Raw genomic sequence first — 26181 nt, forward strand, 5'->3', positions numbered from 1 at the left:
TCAGAGTAGTCGTCCTACGACAGACAGAAAGGGTGTTCACAGTAGTCACCCTAGAACAGACAGAAAAGGTATTTATAGAGGCAGCCCTGAAACCGTAACTGTTTCCAATGTGTTATAAAATTATAGGGTACTTTAAGAAAGAAGATGCCAAGCTATTGGGAAAACCAGAAGAATTTTATTCTATCTTGGTGTCTTTGAGGGTTTGAACTTCAGTGACATTAATTGCTCATGACAAAGTTTTCACATGAGTCCAAAGGTAAAGAAAGTATACTGATGCTCTGCAGCACACATCCTGGAAACTGGATCATTAAGCCCACTGAAAGGTTTGAAGGAGTAGACCTAGAGCTGATACTGGATCAGGCCTTGGTTACATTCTGCCTTACCAGCACTAGTAACAACAGCGTCTTATTATTAATGCTGCCCATCTCATCAAAAGGCTGCTACTATTGCAGTAATAGTGTGGTATGCCTGGTGGGTTTAATACTTACAGTGGGGGTAGCTCTTCAAGACTCAGCAGGAGCTGCATTGATCTCAACCAGTGATTCTCAACTAGCGATAATTTGTTTGGCAAGCAAACATTTGGTAATGTCTACAGGCATAGTTGATCATCACAATTGGGGATAGAAAGGAGTGATACTTGCAACTCATGAGTAGAAGCCAGGGACAGTGGCAAAGATACATAGCCCAGTTCCTAAGACACAGTTATCAGGCCTGAAACAGTAATGGCACTGTGTTCAGAAACAATGATGTAGCCATTGCAAGGCTTTGCAAGAGACTCAAGAAAGAGTAATTATGAATATAGATTGTGTTGAATGGTACATCTACCCTACATCTCTGACAGCCCAGCTGGAATTAAACCCCTATTGGTAAAAGGTACATTAGTCTGCCAGACTGGTCCTAGCGAGGTGTCAAGTGCATGTCACAGGATGGACATAACCAGTCTCAGACTTTCCACATCACATCTGTCATTGATAATCTTCCAGGCCCTGCTTTCTTACAGCAGTCACTGTCGCTGAGGTTATCTCTCCACTGGTGCCATCCACTTCAGCACGTTTTCAGTCATTAGAGTTAGGATATAACTCTAATTAATTAATTCAATGTTGAGACATTTTTATTTCTGTATAGTTCTTTTAGCCACTTTGACTTTTGTGCTGGCTCCTTACAGACTTGGCTCTGTCCAACTTTGGAGGAGACTATTCTCATGATTTTGCTGCCTGCTAGTTCCCTAGTAAACCATGATAGTCGTCTTCTAAACTGGGCTGTAGTCCAGTCAAGTATAAACAGATGCGTTTTTCTTGTCTTCCTTTGGTTTCTTTCTTTTCTTTTCTTTTCTTTTTTTTTTTTTTCCTACTTGTCTGTCTAGTCTAAGCTTGTGTCAGGAACTGCAGGGCCTCTTACATCTCAGGCTAGGAAATGGTTCATTGTATGCTTTCTCAGAGACAGCTGGGCACTTTGCAGGATGGGTCCCCACCCCTGACACTAGGACATTTCTCTTTCATATCTCCTAGGCAGATGGAAAATATAGAAATTAATAATTGATTAGATGAATGTAGTCTTTGGTCTTAACACCAAGGGACACTTGTGTTTTTCTCAAAAACATGTTACTTCTACCCCTAGCAGAGGAGCTATTGACAAGTCCAGTGGCTGGCTTGTTGGTGGGGTGGCAGTAGAGGTCCTGCTTCTTCAGTGGTGTAGCTACAGGTAAGTTATCATGTTCCTAAATAGCTCCACACCCATACTCATGCAGGCAGTCTTAGTTAAACTCCTGGTGGGTTTATAAAGCAACAACAACAACATAAATCACTTTTAAATAGGAGAAGACGTTTGGGGGAGCAGGAGGGGTCTAGAGTGAGTGGAAGTTGGTAAGGGGGAGTAGTAGATGTTGAATATGATCAAAACCATAATTGCACGTAATTGTCAAAGCTTAAAGCTATCTTTGAAAAAATTAGCATTTATGAAGAGAGGCTCACTGGTGAGCCAGGAGTTAAAATAAGATAGATTGGACTGAGAAATGAGTAAGACACACTTTGACTTCAGTCTTCAGCTTAAAAAACCTTTTAGGAGCTCATTGTACTGACTGATGTTTAGATAATGGACTGCAGAAGTAATGTTCACTTGCATTCTATTCCTGTGACTTGCCAGATGCAGCAGTTTTATTTGCATTTATATTCATAGTTAAGTTTATATACAGCCTGCAGTTGGTGCTGGAGAGAAGAAATCAGGATGTATTCTGAAATAGGCAAGTGGCCTCAGAGAACAGAGGAAATGGATATTCTTTCTGGCTCTTGGTTAGATAAAGCTGTCGCCATGAGCAGCAGGGTAGGAAATGATAAAGGGCCCTCCTGTCTAATCTGTTTCCTCAAGTGTGGGCCCCAGTGAGCTGCAGCTGGTGAGTGGTAGATGATGGGCGGTTCCATGGCAGTGGCTCCAGCTAAAGAGTCATGGCATTTCATTTGTCTTGAATTGTCGTAATTTACCCCTCAGGATTAAGTCAGTTTGTCATGCTGCTGTCAAGAATTGAAACCACTTAGAGTGCTTTGAAATGTTATGTTAAAATGATTTTAAAATGTCATTTAACTTGATCTTAGTTTTAGAATTTAGTTCTTGGAAAGATCCCTTCTCTGACCTTTATAACTACTGATTGAGTACTTGCAAAAACAAAAGAGATAAACCAAAATTCACTTTTAGAGGGTGGTTAATTGTTGAGCTCAGTGCCTAGTAATTTCATGTATTTTCTTTGATGCGATTTAGCATGCAATGCTGGTGTGGCTCTGAAAGACTGAATAGAATAGTGTTAGAAACAGGACTGAAAGCGTTGCTGCATGTTAGCCCACAGGCTAGGGATGTGACTCAGGGGTAGAGCCTTCGCCCAGCATCCCATAGGCCCAGAGTTCAATCCCCAGCCCTAAAAAATAAATACATAAGGCAGAAAGCCTACCATTATTATAATCTCATGAAAGAACTGTACTCACAGGGACTTACTGTTGGGTTTTTTTTTTTCATTTAAGATTTCCTTTTTTTCCTAACATAACTTTTTAGCTTTTAATCAGAGTAGGTATAAATAAATAATCATTCTTTGTCTTAGAAATGAAGTAATTTGATAGCTCTGTAGAGCATACTTTCAATGTTAGTCAAGCCCTCTGTTTCCTTTCTAATGGATGCTATAAAGCCAAGTGCTTTATTCGTAGATTTAAGGGCATAAATCTAAATGTCCGAAATGCAGTGCATGTCAGAACACTCTGCTTTTCCTTTTCCATTGACAAGTCTGTTTAGAAAACACTGAGTTTTAGAAAACTGTTGTTGCTCCTTGTAATGCTAAGACAGGCCTGCATCTAATCTGAACTTCCTTAAACCCAGAGTAAGAGGGGCCAGACCTAGTTAGCACTCAGCACCAGGTTTGTGTTTAGAAGGTCTGTGTGGAAATCTGGTCGGAATGGAGAAAGAGTGGTACCAAGCTTACCGTGAAGACAATAGCAATCTTTCATCCTTGACCAGGAGGGCTGGCTCTTTTTAGTGTTATTCATGTAGAGGATGAGTTTCTGTAAGTAAAGTAGCCATATTGCATATTTTGTAACATGGAGTATTAAGTAATAAAACTTAAAAGTTAATAACATTGGAGAAAATGAAGAACATATGTTCATAAAATGTGTTTTCATAAATGACTGATAATAATTATCAGTCTCTCTGTGTGTGTGTTCATGTGCTTATGATTGTGTGTGTGCATGTGGAGAAAGACCTTCAGTGTCTTTCCTTGATTGCTCTCTTCTTTTCTCTTTTGAGATGTAAGCTGAAATTGATAGATCCATTTAGACTGGCTGACCAATGAGCCTCAGCAACCCACCTGTTCTGGCCCTCACCAGCGATGGGGTTGTGCGTGTGCTCTGCCACATGCAGCGTTTTACAAAGGTTTGGGGGACCTGAATCTAGACCCTCATGTTTGCAGAGCAAGCACTTTACTAACTAAATTTTCTCCCCAGCTTCATTTTCATGCCATTACAGTTAAATGATCTCTGGAATCTTTTGGAGGCTACACTGAGCAGTTAGGTGGAAGAGAGGTAGAGTAGAGGAGCCCCTAGCAGTCTCAGAGCCTGTCCCCTTCTCCTGTCTCTCCAACAGGGTGACCAGCTCTTAAGTAATCATTCAAGACAGAGAAAGTAAAACCTGCTGACCCTTGTAAAGATAAGCTATAACTGTCAGTACAGCCTGCTAGTGCAAATTTAGGCATGTGAGGAAGTGCAGTGACCCTGAGACTGTTTTTAGACGTGAGCTATCATAACAGTATACCTTAAAGTATTGGATGTCACTGTGTGCTGGTGAGTTTCAGTTTCTGCTCAGGGGTGGTCATTTCTGGTAATCAAGCATCTGTGTGTGAGATGGAGCCAGCCAGCACTGCCCAGTCGGGGTTACCACTGTGCCAACCCCACTGGCCAACTCTCGATCAGAACTAGGGCAGGCGGCTTGAATTCTTTCAGTGGGGCAGGAATATGGACATGGAGCGATGTAGAGAAAATGAGGCTTTCCTAGGCCAGAGCTTGGAGTGACTGAGTCTCCTGAATGGTTCTGTCTGCTCACCTCATATCTCTAGGTGGGACAGGCGAGTCTCAAGCACCAAGGGAAAGGAAGGAACCTCCCCAAGCCAGCGGTTATCAGGGAGCTCTGCTATTCAGTCCTCCTTGCTGATTGTATCACACACACTGAATGTTCATGACGGCCGGAACAGGGACTGTAGAGATTCCCCAACTCTAATTTCTAGCTGGATTTCATCTTCTTTCACATCCTCTATTTCCTAGCCAGCCCTGCTCAGTGCCATAAGGTTCCCCTAAAACAGATACATCTTTTGATGATGCTTGTTGGTCCAGGATTTGGGTGATTGACACCACTTTCTTGGCCCTGACTCTCATCAGGTTTTTGTTGCAGAGCGTGCCAATAGAAGCATTCACCAGTTGAAATGTGCCCTGAGAGAAGTGGATGGCACTGTAGAAGAAGATGCACTGGATCCTTCCACCAGCATCAATGTCGAAAATGAGGACACAGGGGTGGCCTGGCATGAGCTGCAGCACAGCCATGCTGGTGAGTGTGACTGTCAGCTGGAGCCTGGCACATAGTGGGCTCTCCCAACTCCATAGGCTTCCCTCCACCCAGTTGGCCACTTTACTGCTAAGTTTCTATTGCTGTGTAACAAAAGAGTGATAAAATTCCTTTACTCGGCTTTCTTCTTTTAACTTCCAAAATCCTATAGACTGAAGTCCAAAATCCTTAGGATGGATTAACACTATTTTCCTAATGTAACAGTATTTCCCAGTCCTGTTTTTTTCCATGCTGTCTTCTTAGCCATCCTTTTCACAAGCCTCATCTGAGCCATCAGTCTTAGAAAGCAGCTAGCTCTTTGCAACCCCTGACCATGCATGTATACCTTTACACCTGCAGTGCCTTGTGACTGAAAACCCTGACATCTTTCCATTCCTTTAAGCATGCTGAACTCCTGTTCACTGCTGCTGTTAGCACCTATGTGAAAGCAAACATGAATTGTGTTCCCTGCCCTTGGAGCCTTATGTGCAGCTCTTGGTTTACATTAAAAGCTTATAACTACTGCTGTAACTGTTTGGTTTATTAAATTCTTCAGAGGTAGAGTTTTGATTTTTTTCTTTGTGTCCCCTGCCAATAGCAAAGTTCTTGTTGTCTAATAGAAGTTTAAGTAGAATTTGTTGGATTGATGTTTAGTAGTAAAATGTTAGTCTACTTTCTATCACTATAGCAACATCTGAGATAAACAAAAGATAAAGTATAGAAAATATACTTGTTATTTTTTTGAGACAGGTCTCAGTATGAATCCCTGGATAGCCAGGAACCCTCCTTGTAGGCAAGGCGGGCTGGGTCTTGTGGTCTTGCCCCTGCCTGTGTCTCCCAAGTGATGATATTACTGGAGTCTGCCAGCATACCTTACAGGTTTGTTTTGGTTCTAGTTTTGCACGATTCAGCCCATTATTGATTGGCCTTGCTTCTGGGCATGTGTCAGGGCAGCACATCAGGGAGGTGCATGCAGATAGGTAAGGCTGCTTACCTCATGCCAGGAAGGGAAAAAGAGGAAGAAGAGGCGGGATCCCACTCTCCCTAGTGACTTGAAGACTTCCTCTACTTAATAGCTTGATAATCAAATTTAATAGTTTGTTTTAATAATCAAGTCCCCAGCTCTTCACTAGGTCCTACCTCTTCTAATTTCTTTTGTCTCACATTAATGTTAAGTGAGGGCATATTCTTTGCTGCGTGGTCTTTGAGGGACATTTATAGCCTGAGCTGTGCGTAACCTGTGAATCTCAAGCAAGGCTGATAAACCTATTGCTTTCACCCTGCAGTCAATCAACTGAAAGCTTTGTTGCGTCAACAAACATATAAGGAAAATGAGACATCTCCACCGCGAAGACGAAAGTTGTCCCATTCGGTGAGTGTCACCCTTTGAAGCCTGACAAAAGCCCTGGCCTTCTAGCTTAGCTTCAGTTTCCTGTGTCACTTCATGCATGTTGCACAGGGTCCAGATTACAGCCAGAGTAGTTTTAGAGAAGCATTCTTCCAATTCAATTCAATTCTCTGATTGTTTGAACTGAAGGAATCTTGATATTTTTCAATGTATTTTTTTCCTTCAAAAATGTGGTCCAGAGAACAGCTTGATGAATGTATTTTGCAACAGTTAGTGAGTATGTAAAAGCGACAGTCAATACAAAGGCCTAATGTTTTCATAATATTTTTTAGAAGTTCATGTCTACATTTGATCATTTGTAGAAGTTACTAATTGTAATGTTAGACCCTCTCCCTTGTAATACTGTTTTATTTAGTGTTATAATTAGTGAGAAATTATGAATCGTTTCTTGGAAATTATATATACTTTGAAGAGTTTGTTATAGCTTGGATATCTATGTATTCAAATTTTAAAAAAACCTAGATTTACTGTCCATCTCAATAGTGCCTGGTTTTACTCTTATAAAACCCACATGCTTCTAACATGCTGTATTGACTTATGAGCGTGTATTTAATGGTAGATTCTGACATGGTAGTGACTTCTAGTTAGCACAGCTCACAGTTAGTGTGTATAAATACACAGTGCAGGTGCCCACACTATTATATGCACTGCTGCTGTAAATAGACCTGAGAATCTGTATAGAAGCCACTGGGTGTGGTAAAGAAACTTCCTACTACCTGGCACAGTAGGCTCGCCCACATCCCGGGCTCAGCTCTGCCTTCCAAGCTGATAAGCACATCTGAGTACGCAACAGCTCTAGCAACTTCCTCTAATTGACTTGAAAGCACGCCATTCACCGTTTGCTCTTCAGAGCATTCTAGAAACCAGAAGCCAGCAGTAGTAAAAGCACTGAGTGATAAAATGTGTTGTTATAAACTATAATCAATAGCTATAAATATTGAGTACACGAGTGAAGTGAATTTCTGTAGAGTAAGAATTAAGCATAAAAGTAAGTGCTTGGAAGGATGCAGTGCCCCTGTGAGGGTGCCATTATGACACTGTGTGAGTCGAGGGACGCCACACATTTCTGGAGTGCAGCACGCAGGTTTTATGTTCAGTTGTTGTGGGATCAGGGACCAGGAAATGGGGGAAGAGTTGGAGCCCATGAAGATTCCTAGGCTTCAGACTCTGGAGACCAGCATGAGCTGCAGATCTAACTTTACTGATTAGTACATAGGCTTACATACAGCTTTTAGGGTATGGTTGTGTATTCAAGAACAAACTGGGGCACAGCATGTGTTGTTTAGCTGGATCTGACTCATCTGTCCTTGAGCCTGTAGGGGAGGGGCCAGTGATGGGGAGATTTCAGTGAGGACAGGGAAAGCAGCCACCACCCTGGCCTTGCCTGGAGCCACCTCAGATCATCTGTAGCTAGATCAGGACACTTGAGGAGTTGCAGAAGCCTACAGCATTTCTCTCTGCCCCACTTGTTCTCCCACCAGGTTTATTTCCACATCTTCTGCAAGTTGTCACACATACTGGAATTGTGAGGTGGCCACTGCTACTATGATGTGTCAATATTTATGTCATACTGTATGGGTTTCTAAAGAATTCTAACGATATCTTTTCTTTTATGATTGCAGAAATTCCAGGACTCAGGCACAGTGCCCTTTTAGCAAGCCTGTGACATAACTGGCCAGACCTAAGGCCTAGACTATGATTTTGACCTAGTTCAGAGTTGATTCTTTTAGACTCAACCCAGCTCTTGGTATAGAAAATACTTTAGCCAGGAATAGTACTCTGCCAAAGCTGTAGAAATCAAGCGAGTGAGGAAGAAAAGGCCTCTCTGCAAGCCTTCCTGTCAGGCTGACTGGTTGACTCTCATTTCTCTTTTTCTGATTTCATCTTCCTTAAAACCCAACAGTGGTAGACCTTTTTCTGAAGTGTCGCCTTGGGCTACTTAGTGCAGCTTGTGTATCTGCTGTAGGGTGCAGTCTAGGACCTGTGCACCAGAATGCATAATTTTGAATTATGCTAGACTGTGTTTACACCTCCACTCCTACACACCTCTGCGCCTAAAAAAATCCATTTAGCAGCAACAACAAAAAATTGAAAGCCCAAAGTCTCGCTTTTCTAATGTGACTTTTGAAACAGAATTTTGCTTCCATGGTGTGCCTTTGACTTGTGAGGTCTCTTCCTTGATGAGCTGATGTGAATTTCAGGGGACACGCCTCTTCTGTGACACCATTCCTGAAAGAAATGTCACATTGTAAAGTAGTTAAGCAGGTAGCCCATCCCAAGCCAGTTATAGTATCCTGTTCTGAAAAGGAAACTCCATGTGTCATGTGCTTTTAATAACTTATTTTCTGCCTTTCAAAAATGATATTCATATGTCTTAAACTTGTAGAATTTGTGGAATAGAGAAATAAATACTCTGTGTATGTTGTGATCTAGTACACTGTGGTCTAGTCTTTGCTTATGTGGCACCAGCACTAAATTGTGTGTAGAGAGGGTAACCAGATGATTCCCTGCTAAATCTGGAGCACTTAATTCGTCCTTTCTGTTGTAGCAGCCATCAGAATGTGAAGATGGTAGCATGCCCACCATGCACAACCTCATTCCTATCATTAACGACCAGTCTCAATATATCCACCATTTAGAAGCAGAAGTCAAGTTCTGCAAGGTAAGTTGCTCATCAGGACCTCAATGTATGCCAGTCATACCTGTATAGAAGTTTGCAATTCTTAGTTTTCATGTTTACTGTGATCCACTGAAAATAACTATTCTTATGTGGTACTATCCTTCATGCCATTTCTGATTGGTTACTTGCTCAGAAGTTTTGTTATTTTGTTGTTGAAGTTAGTATTAATGCTACACATGGTGTACTAAGTGATAGTAACTGGTTTAAGTATTTGTGCTGGTTTGTGTTTGTCAACTTGACAAAAGCAGAGCCCTCTAGGAAGAGGGAACCCCAGTTGAGGAAGTGCCTCCATCAGAATGACTTGTGAGTATATCTGTGGGGCATTTTCTTAGTACTAGTTGCTATGTCCACTGTGGGCAGTGCTGTGCCTTGTAAAAGAAAGCAAGCCAAGTGAATCATAAAAATCAAGCCAGTGAGTGAGTCCTCTGTGGCCTCTTCTCTAGCTCCTGCTCCCAAGCTCCTGCCTCGAGTTCCTGCCCTGTCTTCCTTCAGTGATGGACTGTATAATAATCGGGATGTATAAGCTAAATAAACCCTTTCCTCCCCCAAGTTGCTTATGGTATTTCTCACAGAACAAAGGCCTAAGTAGAACTGGCTTTTACTGTGAGGCTTTACAGCTTTATGACTAGAAGTTAGGCTATTTTTATGGTTTGTTCTTATTGTAGACATCAGGCTAAAATTTCTTCTGTGGTCTTGGAATCATCTCCTCTGCTGTCTTCAGGGTTCCCTAGAGAGTCTTTGAAAGAATTTCTGTAGGTTGAATTTCTCCTCTGTTACAAGAGAGCCCTACTGGTATGGAAAGTCATGGAGGAGACAAGGTGCTGTCCAATCCTGTGAGTCCCTTTCACATTTTACTGAGCCCGTAAACGTTTTCATAAAGCCAGTGTCTATAGGTCCTTCAAAGTGTTTCTGCCCGAGTAAGGCCTCGTTATAGAGGGGACAGGTCCTGGGTGTATTTCATAGGCACCGCCTCCCCCTTCCTGGCATGAATGGATTCACTTCTAACTTTTACCTTGAGTACTTGGTAGCCATGGAATTCAAACACTGAGGGCTCCTAGATCTCCCTAGAGTCTTTAGACCTTAAACTGACCCACACTGAGCTTTGAGTCAGCTATCACTTGGCTTTTTCTCCCTAAGTATTGGCTTCTGCAGAGGTTTCATAAAGGTTTCTGTTCCAGTGTTGTTGTTCTAAGCATGTTTTCTCTAACTTAAGGGCACAGCTTTCTCTGTGACTTCAACTCTGAGGTGGGTCTAAGAAGAATTTTTATTAGAGAGATTGATTTGATACTTTCCAACTTAATTACATGTTGGACTAAGAACTGGACTTTTGGAACTTATTTTTTCAGTCACAACATTTAATTACAGGTTTTTTCCTAAGGTAGGTAAAAGGAATCTGCATATCATACAATAGCTTTTGACTGTAGAAGTAATGAATAGTAGCATACGTATATCTGTATTTTTTAGATTGTTTTTTTGTTTTCAGAAAGTAAGTTACCACTCAGTAGCTATTCAGGTTGTGACTTCCTCAGTTGCTTATATTATATGATGCTAGGCCAGTGATAATATATAAATAAAAGTGCTCAACCTTTATTCCAGTCTGCTTCATTTGTACTACTTCTGGGTACCAGCTGGTAAACACTGCATACTCCTATGCCTTGGCGCTCTTGCTCCATTTAGTCCTCATATATTACTGACATTTAGTCACTGGCATTTAATACTTCCTTTTCAGCAGATTGCCTCATTTTGAAAAATCTCTTAGATAACCATTTTAACGAAGACTTTTCTTTAGTTCCTTGTAGAAATAAAGTAATAACACTGTGGTATGGCTACCAGCAGACATCAACTATCCATTAAGTAACCCACATACTAGGTAATATTGCCAAGAGTTGGGTTTCTTTTCTTACCTTAATATATTTGTTGTACATCAGGTCTTTGATGGTGTAAATCTTCCATAATTTATTTCATGTTGGATTCCAAGTAATTAATTAATATAAGTGTTTCTTAAAAGTGTTAATATGTTTTGATTTCTGCTTTTTTAAAGGATGAATTATCTGGAATGAAAAATAGGGTGCAAGTAGTTGTACTTGAGAATGAAAGGCTCCAGCAAGAACTGAAATCTCAAAGACACGAGGAGACACTGAGAGAGCAAACATTCCTGGATGCGTCTGTGAGTGGTGTTTCCAACCCTAATCTTTTATTCTGAATGCTTCCTCCTACCCTTTCCCAGCTTTTCAACTGGGTCCAACCTTTTGACATAATAGCATTGTCTACGAAGTTCATACTCAAGAACTATGAAGTCAAGTTGTAAAGAAAAAAAACCCATAAACTAACTAACTCATGGCACTTTAAATAAGTTGATGATTTTTGTGTTGGGCTACATTACATTGATAGCTGTTCTGGGGTACATATGATGTCCTATGATCCATAATTTGGACATACTTGTTTCATCTCTCCTTGAAGTTTGGTGAAATGCCATGCTCAAATTTGCATGGTGCTTTAATAGTTAGACTCAGCTGTGATGGAGTGGGTCTTCAGGTGACAGAACATGGGCCATGGAACATTCTCCATGCCTTTATGCCTTTTCCATATGGAAAGAGGAACCGGCAAGCAGAGAATGTGTTACATAGGAGAAACTGTGCTAGTCTAGGAATGGTTCAGCATCATACCCAGATCTGTTGACTTTCTCTACATCTCTCTTAAGCTCTAAGATCTTAGTTGAGCAGCACTGTGTGGTAGGAAGAACCCTGGCCTGTGAGTCTGAGAATCAAGATTCTGTTCTGTGTCTGCACAGCTTTTTTGTCCTGCTATTTACTAAGTAGTTTGATCAGCATTGCTCATAGTAATTAGTTCCTTTATTGGTGATTTGAGAAGCTTTACCCTCGTCAGGGTCTACAGTGACAGTTCCTATGTTCCATACCCCCAGAGTCCCCAAGATTTTCTAGTCTGGTTGGATCCTAGGAATGTGAGCCTCAAGTTGCCTCTTGTCTCTAGTGTCATCGGCCCAGACTTTGAAGGATGGATCAAATTGTCTTTAGACTCTCTAGAGACCGTTTAGACTCTGCAGAGTCTAAAAACCCCTGCAAGGTAGACAAATTCTACCTTCCATGGGGCAGTTCTGATATTTGCCAGTTGCAGCTTACTTTGTCATGGACTTTGGTGTTTCTAGATTTAGGCATCATTAGTAAATCAGATCTATGAAGAATAATATGTGAGAGCCTTGATGATGTACTGAAGTGTCATCTGATTTTGGTTTTGTAGCTTACTTCCCCTAGACTGATCCAGCATTTCCTTTCTGGTCCTTGAGTTGTGTGTGTGTGTGTGTGTGTGTGTGTGTGTGTGTTGGCTGTTGAGAAGCATCTGGTTGTGTTGACTTTGAAAACTCATCAGTGGGCTGATGATTAGTATTTGGTTTGTTTTCTGTGCTGACATTTACATTTGTGACAAGTTACTTACTCCTTTATATAAAATTATTTTGAAGCTTTATAAGATTACTAATATTGGTGGAAACCGTAGTCCTTCTAGTTTTGATGTCAAATTGAAAAAAAGGTATCATCCAATAAAAAGTACTTGGATATAGTTCCTTAGAAAAATAGCCTTGTGCTTTTCTTGTAAATATATAATCACTGAGCAGTGAGTCAATTATTCATCGTCTTCAATATTTATACAGTGGCAAAGAAGTGGGAAGAAGAGGAAGTGAAGTGAGAGAGGAAATCAGGCAGACGAGTGAGTAAGAGGCAGGGGGCGTAAGCAGGGAAGGAAGCTATGGTCGCAGCACTTCTGCCTTTCAGTCTGAGCAAAGAGGATTTGCCAAAAGGAAACTACAGTCGTAACCGTAGACTAGACAAGGTTCCAGGGGCTGTGAGGTCAATCTTACTCATTCCCATGTAGTGAAAGGGATGCAAGCCTGGGAATAACTGTAGTAGGTGTGCTGGCCAACCCCTTTAGCCTTCTGTGAGATCCACTGTTGCTGTACAGTTATGCTTGCTGCTTACTTGGGTAGGTAAACAGGTCTTTCACCAATGCTTTCTTGATATAGTGTTGAAATTAATATGAATAAAACTTTTTAGCATATCTTAAATGTCGGTGAGTAGCTGGGCATGGTGGCACACGCCTTTAAACCCAGTACTTGGGAGGCAGAAGCAGGCGGATTTCTGAGTTCGAGGCCAGCCTGGTCTACAAAGTGAGTTCCAGGACAGCCAGGGCTATACAGAGAAACCCTGTCTCAAAAAAACCTAAATAAATAAATAAATAAATAAATAAAAAATTTTGGTGAGTTAGGAATATTATCTTCCTCAAGGAAAAATAGGCTTTTTTAGTGACTCAGATATTCATACTAACTCTCAGTGGTGCTTTAGGTTAATTTGAACTTAGATTTCCCAGTGTCCCAATGTCCTCTCTGTAAAAGACTGAAATAATATATAGTAATTATCATTTGTCCTGACTACATCGGTATGTATCAGGCACTACATCAAGCCTGTTATTTTCCTTGTATTATTTCAGTTTCACAATAGCCATGCAAGGCAAGTGCTCCTATTTGTGTTTCAGAGGAGAAAGTTAAAATATGTAGTAGTTAGGTAACTGACACTCTGTCACAGAGCTACAAAATGGTCAAGCAAGAACTGGAGCCCAGGCTGTCTTGACCCCTTGAATGCAGTTACCTAAGCTCATGTTTTGTTCCCTGTTTGTATAAATTAGTAAGAGATGCTTGCATTGAACCAAACCATAATGGCCAGAGGTTTCTCCCAGAAAAGAAATAATTCTGTTCCTCAGTTCTATCTCTGCACTTGCAGGCAAGCCCCCAGATTTGGACCTTCTGGGCAGGCAGATTACCTAGATGTTATAGAGGAATGGTAACGGTAGAATTAAAACTAAAACTATTCACAGTATGCATCAGTCATCTTTTAAAATCATAGTTTAATCCCCATGAAAGTTTCCTGTCAGAAAAGCGTTCTCTGTAGCTAAAAAGTTTAATAAAATATGTTACTTATTAGAGATTTGGGCACTAACTCAAAGATCTAGGATGGGATTTATAAGTAGAACATTTCTGGGTCAGTTTCTGTACTAATATTTCCTACAGTAAGTAAAGCAGAAGTTTTCAATGGTTTTAAGGATTTTAAAAAAAATTGGTTAAATACTACTCAAGGTTTTAAAAACTATCTGTAGAAGACAAGCACTTGTTTCTAAAGAATAATAATGTTTTCTATCAAGGACCTGAAATCTGTGGTCTGTAGGCATTAGCCAGGTTCTCTAGAGGAATTACTACCTCATCCTGGATTGATTTCAGAAGCAACAGAATATGAGCAGATCTTGTAAGACACGGCCCTACTTACACAATAGCTTGCAGACGTGTTGGCCTGGGACCCGGATTCATTCCCTGGCCTCCTTCTCTCACCACCCTCTACTTTATCTCTTGTCTTAGTCTGGGTTTCTATTCCTGCACAAACAAGAAGCAAGTNCGTTTCCACACTGCTGTTCATCATCAAAGGAAGTCTGGACTGGAACTCAAGCAGGTCAGGAAGCAGGGGCTGATGCAGAGGCCTTGGAGGGATGTTTCTTACTGGCTTGCTTCCGCTGGCTTGCTCAGCTTGCTTTCTTATAGAACCCAAGACTACCAGCCCAGGGATGGCACTACCCACAATGGGCAGGGCCCACCCTCATTGATCACTAGTTGAGAAAGTACCTTACAGCTACATCTCATGGAGGCATTTCCCCAACTGAAGCTCCTTTCTCTGTGATAACTCCAGCTGTGTCAAGTTAACACACAAAACCAGCCTCTGTTAATTGTAACTTTAAATTTTCAAACCTTTTTTTAAAATATTAATTCTTAAACGAGTTAACCTCCCTTTAGCCCACCACCCACCAGAGGGTGGGAAAGAAAGGGTACAGGGTAAATGGACCTGTTTAGAAAAAATTTTTGGAACAACTCCCGTCTGTGTTGTCTGGAAGTCTGCAGTTCAGTTCACAGGTTAGCAGATGGTGGCAGCAAACTTTTCACAGATACACAGCAGTGCAGTTCAGTAGAGTTGGGATGGCAAACACAAACCAGCAGTGGAGACATGACCTAGCAGAGACAGCCAGGCCTCAGTCTCAGCCTGAGTCAGCAGGAGGCACCCAGAGGAATGCCCTGAGAAGTTCTGGGTTGTGCCTCTCTCAGCGATGATCAGCGAGACTAACCAGCTGTTGCACAGCTAGCTCTCTAAGCAAGCCAAGTTCAGCCTCTGCCACTGTCTGTCAAGTTCTATTTAGTCCCTCCATACATCCATCATGTGTCCTCCACATGCCTTGCCTCAGCACAAGTGCCTGTCTCAGCTGACATCACTCTGCCAATCAGCTCGAGTCCTCGGAAGCAGCAAGAAGCTGCAGCATACCACCAGAAGTTTTTTTGGTGTATTTCTCACTATGGCGTCCTGACAAATGCCCCTCAACTACACAATGTAAAGATGGCCAGTACATGCATGTTGTTATCGAAGAATCCTTCATCAGGTGTCCTTTCTTGCTTTAGCAGAACATCCTCTCTCCTATGTCAGCTTCAGCAAAACGGTTCATTAGGAGTCTGCCTTAGCCTTTCACACCTGTGTCCACTTTAATGCAACATTCCTTCACGTGTTTGCCCCAGCAAAAACACCATCCCACCGACTTAACAAAGAAACATCAAGTTTCCACTTCCCTTAACAGTGATGGAAAACTGCCTATGAATCTGTGAATGCTCCTGCAGGGCGGAGCTCCTTGCCACACCCAGCTTCTTGGGAGGCTGCCCCTCTATGGAAGGGTTTTTGTTGTTGTTGCTGCTTTGTTTTGTTTTGTTTTATCTAAATGACATACAAGGACCAAAACTTTTCCAGAAAACTAACTGAAATTCCTCATTGCTCTCAATGTCCAACATCCTATATTGTGACTTAGTCCTAAGATACAAGTATTGCAATGTCTTTTAAGAACTGAACTTTTCTTGACTTGGAGCTATGATCTCAATTGCCACAAAAGCCAGTGGCTTTCAAGTTTTTGTCTAAAAAAAAAAAAAAGAATAATGATTTAGAGACATGAAATAAACAGATCACAGAGGGTTAGTTTAAGAGAAAAGTTTATTATAGCACAACGATGTGTTCACAAACCCAGAAATTCTCCAACCCCCTATCATTTGGAATTTTAAGAAGGCTCCTTACATAGGAATGGTTGATTTGTTAATGACCAAACAAACCAGTAGTCATTGGCAAGTCAGTCTCCAGTCCTCCTATCCTCAGAGAACAGGGAGGCTAAGAGTTTCCCCTTCTAACAAGATTTCTGGTAAAGCCTGCCCCGCTTCATGAAGCCTTGGAGGAACCTATGTCATCTTATTAGCATAAACGTTCCCATCACTCACGGTTATGAAGGCCTTAGGAACTCTTGTATTGACAGTTGTGGACTAATACCCAGTATCGTACCAAACTATGGTCTTTTCACTCTAAAAATGTCAGGAGTTTGGAAGCACTATCAGGAATCCAGAGCAGAGAACACACCCATGTCTCTCTCATTGCATAAAAGGCACGTACATACTACAGCCAGATAAATCCTTAAAATTTATCCTTGGGGCTCTTAGCAAATTATATGAAGTACACAAAAATGTCTAACATGTTTTCAACTATGATTATTAGCATCTATGGAATATGGAAAATATAAGACTGTCAGTTTCCAGAGTGTCTGTTTTCTGAAGAGAATGTTGAATGCACAGGCCAGGCTTCTCTGTGGGTAGTTGCATTATTCCCTGCACATGTGGGCACTTGACCCTTTAATACCCACTGTCTAGCATAGCCTCAGTGAGCACATGTTCCTCATGGCTGGGAATCACGATTCCATTTATAGTCTGCATGTTTACTTAATGTTGAATGTCAGCTGCAACTAATGGTGTGTTTTATTTTAGGGAAACATGCAGAATTCTTGGATTAAGACACGAGAAGATTCTAGGGTAGATGAAGCTACAAAGAGACCGTTTTCTCACGGTGATGCTGAAACTGGCAAAACTGCATCCACTGGTGATGCCGACAAATGGAAGCTGGAGCTGGTGAGTGTGGAGTGCTTCTGCACCTCCGCTTCTTCTAGTCCTAGGTCGCTCTTCACCTTTGCCCTGTGGCCTTAGTCATTTCAGTCACTCTCTGTTCCACTTGCTCAATCTAGCCTTGAACCCCTCCAATGGATTTGCCAAGTCTGGTATTGAGATTTTTCTGTTCTAGAGTTATTCTCAGTTCCCTTATGAAACAGCCCCTGCTTTCTCCAGGTCTTAGCCTATGTTTCCCCTTGTTCTTTGGATGTACAGGAGGCAATTGCTTATAGCCTTTTCTTTAGTAAGTCTGATGTCTGGTTTCTCACAGATTGGTTTTCTCTCTCTTTTTTTTTTTTCAATTTATCCTGTTCACAGCCCTACACTTTTATCTCCTTTACTCTGCAAACTTTCCCAGACAGCTGAATATATTCTTATCTGCACTCCTTGTCTCCTGTTTTCACTGTAACACCTGATAGCACATTCAGCCTGCTCATTTTACGTTTGCAAGTGATTTCTACCTAGTAATAGTTTTGATACCACATGGACCAGTTTGACATCCTCTTCCCCAGCATTCTTTCTGCACAACGCAATATGAGTTCATTAAAGTACTCAAAGGTTTGCAGCCTAGTGATTTACTCTGAAAGAGTACTCAGGAAATTTTGGATCAAGATTTTTTTTCCATTCTTGTACATCCTTGCTGTGTTCCCTGCCACCCAGTGTCCCTGCACTCCATAGCTAAGCAACATCCTGATTCCATGAACATTTGCCAAGAACACATTATTAAACATTCTACTTGAATCTGTGAATTAAGGAAAGGTTATATAGATGGAGACTTACAATGGTATATATTCTTTTATATAGTTCCCCTTTCTTTCTCGTTCACCATCTCCCTTACCCCCTTTTCTCTTTTAACTTTAGTTTGGCTTTTAGAGACAGGGTCTCATATAGCCCAGGGTGGTATTGAACTCACTGTGGTACCAAATCTGGCTTTGAACTCAATCCTCCTGCCTCTGCTTCTCAAGTGCTGGCATTACATGTATGTCCCAACAATTTGTCTTTGTTTCCTACCATTGAGAAGCCACCAAATGATTATACCATAAGTGACTTATCTAGTGATGATGGATATTTATGGTGCTTCTAGCATGGTGCTTGTGTGAGTATTTCTTCAGAGAGCATTCATTATGTCTGTGGGCATGCACCTCACACATTCTTGGTCTTAGGCTATGTCAGTGTTTGACTTGAATTGATTATCAATGGCTGCCTTCCATGCAGTGCTTTACCAGTTTACACCTTATCCATGGCACAGGACTTATCCTGAAGTCCACACCCTTCTTTATACACTGTTGGCAGTTTTTCTAGTGATCTTGTGTGCATTTGCTCAGGTTTTTTGTTTTTTTTGTTTTTGTTATGAGCTTATTTCATACAAGGTCTCTCTATGTAGCCTAGGTCTGGAACTCATCATGAGCCAAGGCTACCCTTGCGCTTATAGCAAAGTATGCTGTATAGTTTTTCTGCTCCTTGGTATATTATGTTTATTTGATATGTTGATTTGGGTAATATACGCACATACACATACATACTTACACATGCTTTACTATGTGTAGTAAGTGTTGTAGTCTCACTAAGTATATCTTACTTTTTAATTCTTCTGGTAGCTAATTGCTTGCTTTAGGTACAAAGATTTCGTTGTTTATTCATTGTATAGTGCTTTCTGTATCTTTTTTTTTCTTTTATGGTTTTAGAGCTTTATTGTAGAAAGGCAAGGAGAAAGGAGAGAAGATAGAAAGAGAGAGGGAGAGGCCAGCCATGGCCACATGGAGAGAAGGGGGGGGGGAAAGAGAGAAAGAGAGCTGGAGAGTAAGGGAGGTGAGAGCTTAAGAGCATGCTTTCTGTATCTTAAAACGTCCCTTTCTATCTGACACAGGATATTTTCCTAAAGTATTTTCTGGAGTATTTAGCTCTGACTTTTACATTTAGATGTACAATCTTCCTGGAATTCATCTTGGTATGTAATATGAAACACAGATCACATTTTGGTTTTGTCTTGTGTGTTTATCAATATATTAGAGTTCTATTTATTGAAAAGGTAGTCTTGTGCCCTCATGATTTACATGTTGCGTTTTGTGCCTGTGGTTTTGAGGGTTCAACCGAACAGCCTGCACATGTGAGGCGAGCAAGCACACACCTGGGAACCTCCCCTGAATCTCAGCACCTTTTCCATGGCTTACAAGTGTTCTGTTTCTTTATCTGTTTCATTGTGCGCATACTAAACTATCTTGATTATTATAGCCTGAATTGTAGACCATGTCACATAGAATGTTACTCTTTTTCCAAAAGAGTATCTTTACTATTTTGCCCTTTTGCATTTCCAAATACATTGTAGAGTTTGACTTATATTGTCTTTCTAAAGTATATGTTATTTGGGAATTAATGCCCTTATAATACCATTTCACCCATCCTTGTGAACTCCATACAACTTCATGTATTTAAGTCATCTTTAACGTTTATTAGGTTTTTTTTTTTCCTTTGAGATTATGGGAATCAAAACTTGGGCCAAGCACCACTAGGCAAAGCACTGCATTGCTGAGTTGCATCCCTGGCCTTTGGCTTTCTTGAAACAGGGTCTTTCAGCATAGCTCAGGATGCTCTGCACCTGGTCTATTTCAGGTAGGCCTAGAATCTAGGCCCTAGAACTCATGATCACCCTGCCTGGGCCTCTGCAGGCAGTGGATAGGGAGTATACCCCCATGCTTGGCTATTTTTAGGTCCTCTGAGGAAAGGATTAAAATACCCTTCATTAGAATTAGTCTTTACTTGGTTTGGATGCTATCATAAATATAATATTTATTTTCATTTTCATTTCTGAACTCCTCACATGATTTAAAAAAGCTTGCAGATTTTTTACTAAGTCATACAGTTTTAAAAACTAACATTAGAATGGTGGGATTTCTCTTCTCCTATCCTTTACTTTTAACCTGTTTGGGTCTTAGTAGCCGAGGGCGGTTTCCTTTAGAAGCACACAGCTGGCCTCTGGCTCTCAGCCACTCTGGTGTTAGTTTTATAATGTGGTGTCTATGCTGTTGATAATTAATGGGACTATTCATACCATTGGTTTTCACTCAACGTGATCATCTTGGTTTTTGAGTTCTTGTTATGGTTCTATTGTTTGTTCTCTGTGTCACTGCCTGAATTATTTTGGGGGTTTCTTTGCTCTCCTTTCTGGTTCTGAAACCATATTTCTCACTGGCACTCACTTATCACTCAGTTCAGAAACCTGGATGAGTTTTGTCTTTTTCTGGCTCAGATCTAATCAGTTATGAATTTCCATCCTCCTGACTCGTGAATATCTCAACACTACAAACTTACTTTTCAGTATTGACCACGGGGTTACCTCCTTCACAGTCTGACCTCTTACCTATGCATTTGCAATAGTTCTTTATAAACAGTGTTTCCCCTGCCCCCGTTATTCTGATGCTACACTCAATCTGCTAAGTTCCCAGTGCATGTCCAGTGCCTCAGCTACATGCGTTGGATAAACAAATGTCTTAGCATTTACCCTCTGCCCATGTCCCACACTTTCCTGTCTCTCCCACGTCCAGCTGCTCTTGTCGTAGCTCTCTTTACCCTCTGGTGATCCAGATCTTCAGGCCACTTGAAGATATGGTGTGATGTGATAGCTTCAGAGTCTCTCCTGGAAGTCCTTCAAGCCTTAACTCCTGCTCCAAGAAGCCTTTTTTTTTTAACTGGATTAGAAAACTTTGCCTTTCTACCTCTGCTTCCCTCCTGTTCACCTCACAGAGACTCCTGCGCCCCTCTGCTCCTTACAGGAGTACAGGCTCTTGCTGAGGTTTGAGGTACCTTTGTGTAGGTTCCTAAAAAGTGCTTGTTAAATGGTAGATTGCACAGAGTCAGCCTACAGGTGGGGTGTCTATTTGACTTATCATGGTAGACACTAAACTTTTAACCTTTCTATTCAAAATATGTATATATTGCACGCCAAACATGTTTCACTTACAAAGAGGAATTCTGATAAGTTTGAAATTTACCATTATGAACCTACTAAGTGACAATCGACTTTCTGCAAAGTCCACACTTTTAACGGTAAGACTTGGTATGATATGCATAGTTTTAAAAGAAAATAAAAATGGTAGGCAGTCAATATTTTGGGACCCAATGGTTCTGTATTGACATTCACCTAATAGAACAGCAGAGTTGGAGTGAGCTAGTGAAAGCGTTCCTGAAGCCTTGATCTCCCTGGGGGTGAGAGAGAAAAACTTGAGTTACTATTTAGAATTTATTTTTTTTTTATGAAAACAAGACATGGCAAAAATGCACTTTCCTGCCTTGTTCCACAGGAGAGGCTGAAACTCACATATGAGGCGAAGACTGACCTTCTGGAATCTCAGCTGATGCTTCTGAGGTAAAGTGAAGTCATCCATTTCCAGATACATCAAAAGGGTGGGGATCTTAAGGTATGTAGACTTTAGCAGTTGATGAACTATAGATGCTATCAAAATTAGAATTACTTGATAGCACTTCATAATGTAGTACAAAAAATATAAAGCAATCACTCCAGTGCCTCAAGGTTATGCTAAGAGTTAATAAGATACATATGTACAGTGTCTCCTGCACTCAACACTGTACTTGGCGGTAATGATACTCTCTGTACTTGTACTACTTCCTGGAATTCCTTAGCCTAGAATTTTTTCACTTTCTTTTAGGAAAGACTTAGCTGAATACCAGAAAACCTGTGAGGATCTTAAGGAAAGATTGAAGCATAAAGAGTCTCTTCTGACGGCGAGTGCATCCAGCCGTGTGGGTGGCCTCTGTTTGAAATGTGCTCAGCATGAAGCTGTTCTTTCCCAGACACACAGCAACGTGCACATCCAGACCATCGAGACGATGACTAAGTAAGTGTGCCTTGTGTCCAGAGTTTTTGGCCATGGAGGACATTATGTCTATAAGAGCATTGTGTCCTTTAATCTGATCCTGAGTCACATACAGTTAAGTTCAACTCCCAATAAACCAGAGTTTAGATGGTCCCTTCTCTGTAGCTTTCATGAAGAAAGAGTGGCGAGGGTTGGGTCTGTCGGCTATGGGGAAGCATCTTAGTACAAATCTCATTTGAGGTAAGAGAATTGAAATAGGTAACCCTCATGGATCACTTCTTCACACGATGGGTGCGATTGCACCTCCTTAGATGCATCGTGTCTTGGATTTGCAGTGTGGCTTAGGCAGAATGTGCTATCAGCACATCTTCTTCTGTTACAGAGCATACTCTGATGTCATGGGAAGAGGATGCAGCTGTCGCAGCATCAGCAGAGGAAGGCTGACTGAGGGGTGATTACAAAGGAGCTATGTCCAAATTCTTCCCCAGGCTGAAATACCGCAGGCCCCCATGTGCATCTCGTGATCTAGTTTCACTCTCTTGAAGGAAGTCTTTTCTCTTCTGTTAAATTTCATTCAGTAGAAATTGAAAATTATTGGTTATTATAAAATCCAGTGCTGTTTGCAGTCCGTGCTTTCCTATGCTCATTAGTCTTGACATTGCTCTGCTCTGCTCATTTCAGAAGCCCAAATTGCATTTATTTCCAAGTTATTCCCTCACTAAGTCCCACCCACTAGGTCCTCAGCTGACTTCATGCTTTGCTCTGAATCTTTAGAATACATCATGTCCACGTGAGAGCCACACTGAGGTCTTGTTTATTGCTTCAGCTCTGGGTCCCGCCAGAGTCCCTGGCCTTGGTGTTCACTCAGTGTTCATGTTTCCCTGCTTATGATGAGACAGGGGTCAGTTGCTTAGCAGTCAGAGACCCCATAGGCAGGATTGATATACAGAGATGGGATGACTGATCATTAAAGGCAGGCAGGTATTCTTTACAGCTTGCTTTATTGCTCTGGATGGAGTTTTCTATTTTGCTATTTTCTGGGAAATATACAAAGGCACCTTTCTCTTATGAGCAGGAGCACTGAGCTTTGACACAGACTGCCTTGGGTGCAGTCTAGTTCTTCCACCGTTGGCTGTGTAATGTCACTGCAGTTGTCTAGCCTTTCTGGGCCTCTGTCTTCTCACTTTTAGAGCATATGAGGTGTTTGGAACAGTAGTTGAGATGATGCCTATACAGTGCTTTGTCAGTGCTCAGCGTTCTTCTGCTGAGCAGTATCTACACACTAAACACCAAAGCCTCGGTGCTTCACAGAGTGTAAGAAGGTTGATGTCTCTGCTAACTGTGACTTCCACACATGAGTAATGTACTGACTGCTGTACAAAACCCGACTTGCCAGCAGGGATGACTGGTAGCTGATGGTCTTGATTTTGTTAAGTATGTTGTGAGTTATTATTAAAGCTTTTACATGTATTCAATAAAACACACACACACACATTATTTAATAATAAAATAATATTATATATATATAAAAAATATTTTTCCTACTCAAATAATAGTGAGTGTTATTTGACCTGGCCTGAGCTAGATAATTGAAAAACATAGTCTCCTTTAATCTTAAAATGCATTTTGTGAGGCAGGTACTATTATTTCCATTTATAACTTGGGAAGCAGTGGCTCAGAGAAATTAAATTTTTCTTTCTATTTGATAAAAATAAAATAGAATTGTACTTTACAAACTGAATTATGTATAAAGAGCCAAATGTCGTTCAGACTATAAAAGTATTAGAAGTAAACTGATAGCTTTGGACTTGTATCCTCAGCATGACATGCAAAGTGAAAGCCATAAACAGCAAAAAATTATTCCCTTGAGTCATTAAAAAATGACCTCATGGGTGTCGGGCGTGGCAACCCACACCTATGGTGACAGCACTCGGTAGGCTAAGGCAGAGGATCCAGCCAGTCTGAAGTATAGAGCAGGACCCTGTCTCACAGAACATAAGGCTGCGCATGTCGCTCAGCGGTGTGACCCTGATGCACATATCTAAGGTCTAATTCCCAGCACTAAAGGACACATTTAACTGATTGACTTAATTTACTGATAGTAAAAGACTGGGAGAATGCTTGCCACGTGTAACTAACTAATAGAGTATGTAAGCAGTTTTGAAATAAGACATGGTAGACTGTCCAGTTGCACTGAGAGTAAGGGGAAGGGGCTGGTAAGAGAGGAAACTGTCAGGTATCAGAAGATATTCGTGCGACTAAGAGCAGCCTACTCCATTGGACTGGCCATGACTAATGGTGGGTGATTCCACTGAGACCAGGATTTCCGTGCCTTGCTGGTGGCACTACAGCTACTTTGCAGGATGATGTAGCACTATCTATTAATATTTAATTTATGCATTATAGTTTCCTACGAAGAAAAGCTCATATGTATACACAGTAGAGCACGCATAAAGACTGCTTTTGTAGCATTATTTGTAAGGATGTAAAAGCCTGAGTATCCTTCAAAATGAATAGCTAAACTGCGGTGTGTGTCAGCTGTGCCGGTTTATGGAAGAATCGGGGCTGGGGAGATGGCTCAGTCAGCAAGCTGCTTGCTGCAAAACATAGTGATCTAAGTTCAATCCCTGGGAGCCCAGATAGTGGAAGGAGTGACCTGAGTCCTGCAAGCTGTCCTCTGACCTCTACAGTGGTACTGTGGCACATACATGTGTAACACACACACACACACACATACAGTAAATAAACATGAAAAATTAAAAATTGTATGCACAGCCACACACACAGTTCACACAGATTTTTGTATATCCACATACACATATGTGAAGAAGTGTAGAGGACCCATGTGGTCTAGTGTGAGCCTAACTCCAAAGTAAATAAATGACCTAAGATGACAGCAAAGCAAAACCATTTGATTTTCTAGGTCAAATATGATAGATATTTTTTTCTAGGGTCATATATGTATACAGAAAAAGATTTGAAAGAACACACACCAGGTATTTAACAGTAGTTAACACTGAAAAGGTAGAAAGGGGCCACAAGGATTCAAGATTTGTTTTAGACAGTCTTTATTCCCATTGGTCTTTAATTTTACATGGAGATTATGAAAAATAAAAGTATGATGATATTTTATAATAAGTAGATGTCAAAGGCAGTGTTAACTAGTTAGTCTAGTGAAATAAACCAACAAATAAAATCAGAGTGCACCTCTGTAGCATCGGCCTTCTAGGTTGTAGAGAACATGTCGAATGAGAGTTACATGGATTTATATTGACTGAGTGTCTGATGGAGGTTACCGTGTTTATACTGATTGAATGTCTGGCTTTTGTTATGAAAGTAGATTCTTGTCAGTTATGAATTCTACTTTTGTTATCTTAAATTTGATCTCAGCCTCTGAGAGGAAGTGCGGGTCTACTTAGTTCACATTTCTGCTGTGTCAGCAATGGGGCCTTATGTTCCACTTTAGTCACAGAATGGGTGAAAGGTTTCTGCCTCCCTTATTTTTATGGACTGTAAGGCTCCCTTTGTGTAATCTGGTATTTAGACCTTTCCAACTTATTAATGCACAGTGCTGCCTACTGAGCATGGTGCTGACTTTGAAAAGCATCCTGCATGCCTTGGGTTTGGATTTCTAGTTTTGTGTATTTAACATCAGTCAGTTCATGCTACATAGTTTTAATGTAGAATTTGGGAACTAAACCTTAAATGTGATAAATCCAAAGAGCTTGCTGGAGCCTTGTGAAACATGGACTTGTGAAACCAGTCGCCAGCTACTCCTTCCACACTCCAGCAAGAACTCTTCTGGATATGTGAACTGTGAGTGACATGAGTGACCTGTGGTAGACAGGGAGGGCAAGAGGCATAACACAGGGACCAGACCACCCACGTGTCTGTGGTGCTGCACACTGGGGATCGTAGTGAGTCACTTAAGATGTGTTAATGTTGCTGGCACTTTTTTTTTCACTTTTTTTTTATTATTATTTTCTTTATTTACATTTCAAATGCTATCCCGAAAGTTTCCTATACCCCTCCCCCCCACCTCTGCTCCCCTACCCACCCACTCCCACTACTTGGCCCAGGCCTTGCCTTGTGCTGGGTCATATAAAGTTTGCAAGACCAAGGG

The 26181-nt window shown here is 41.2% G+C and overlaps 1 protein-coding gene across 5 annotated transcripts in view; it reads left to right on the plus strand.

Annotated features, from left to right (window-relative positions):
• Sdccag8 (serologically defined colon cancer antigen 8) overlaps positions 1-26181 on the plus strand; it is a 201120-nt gene that overhangs the window by 4908 nt on the left and 170031 nt on the right. For 4 of the 5 annotated variants that reach the window (XM_029538445.1, XM_021198898.2, XM_029538447.1 and 1 more), the window contains exons 2-8: positions 4918-5070; positions 6354-6439; positions 9024-9137; positions 11197-11322; positions 17050-17190; positions 21525-21589; positions 21891-22079. In XM_029538445.1, coding sequence (XP_029394305.1) covers positions 4918-5070; positions 6354-6439; positions 9024-9137; positions 11197-11322; positions 17050-17190; positions 21525-21589; positions 21891-22079 — 874 coding nt within the window. The remainder of the gene's footprint in view (positions 1-4917; positions 5071-6353; positions 6440-9023; positions 9138-11196; positions 11323-17049; positions 17191-21524; positions 21590-21890; positions 22080-26181) is intronic. The other variant, XM_029538446.1, reaches the window with a different exon arrangement.

Source organism: Mus pahari, chromosome 5 (genome assembly GCF_900095145.1).
Source record: "Mus pahari chromosome 5, PAHARI_EIJ_v1.1, whole genome shotgun sequence".
Classification (NCBI taxonomy): Eukaryota; Metazoa; Chordata; class Mammalia; order Rodentia; family Muridae; genus Mus; species Mus pahari.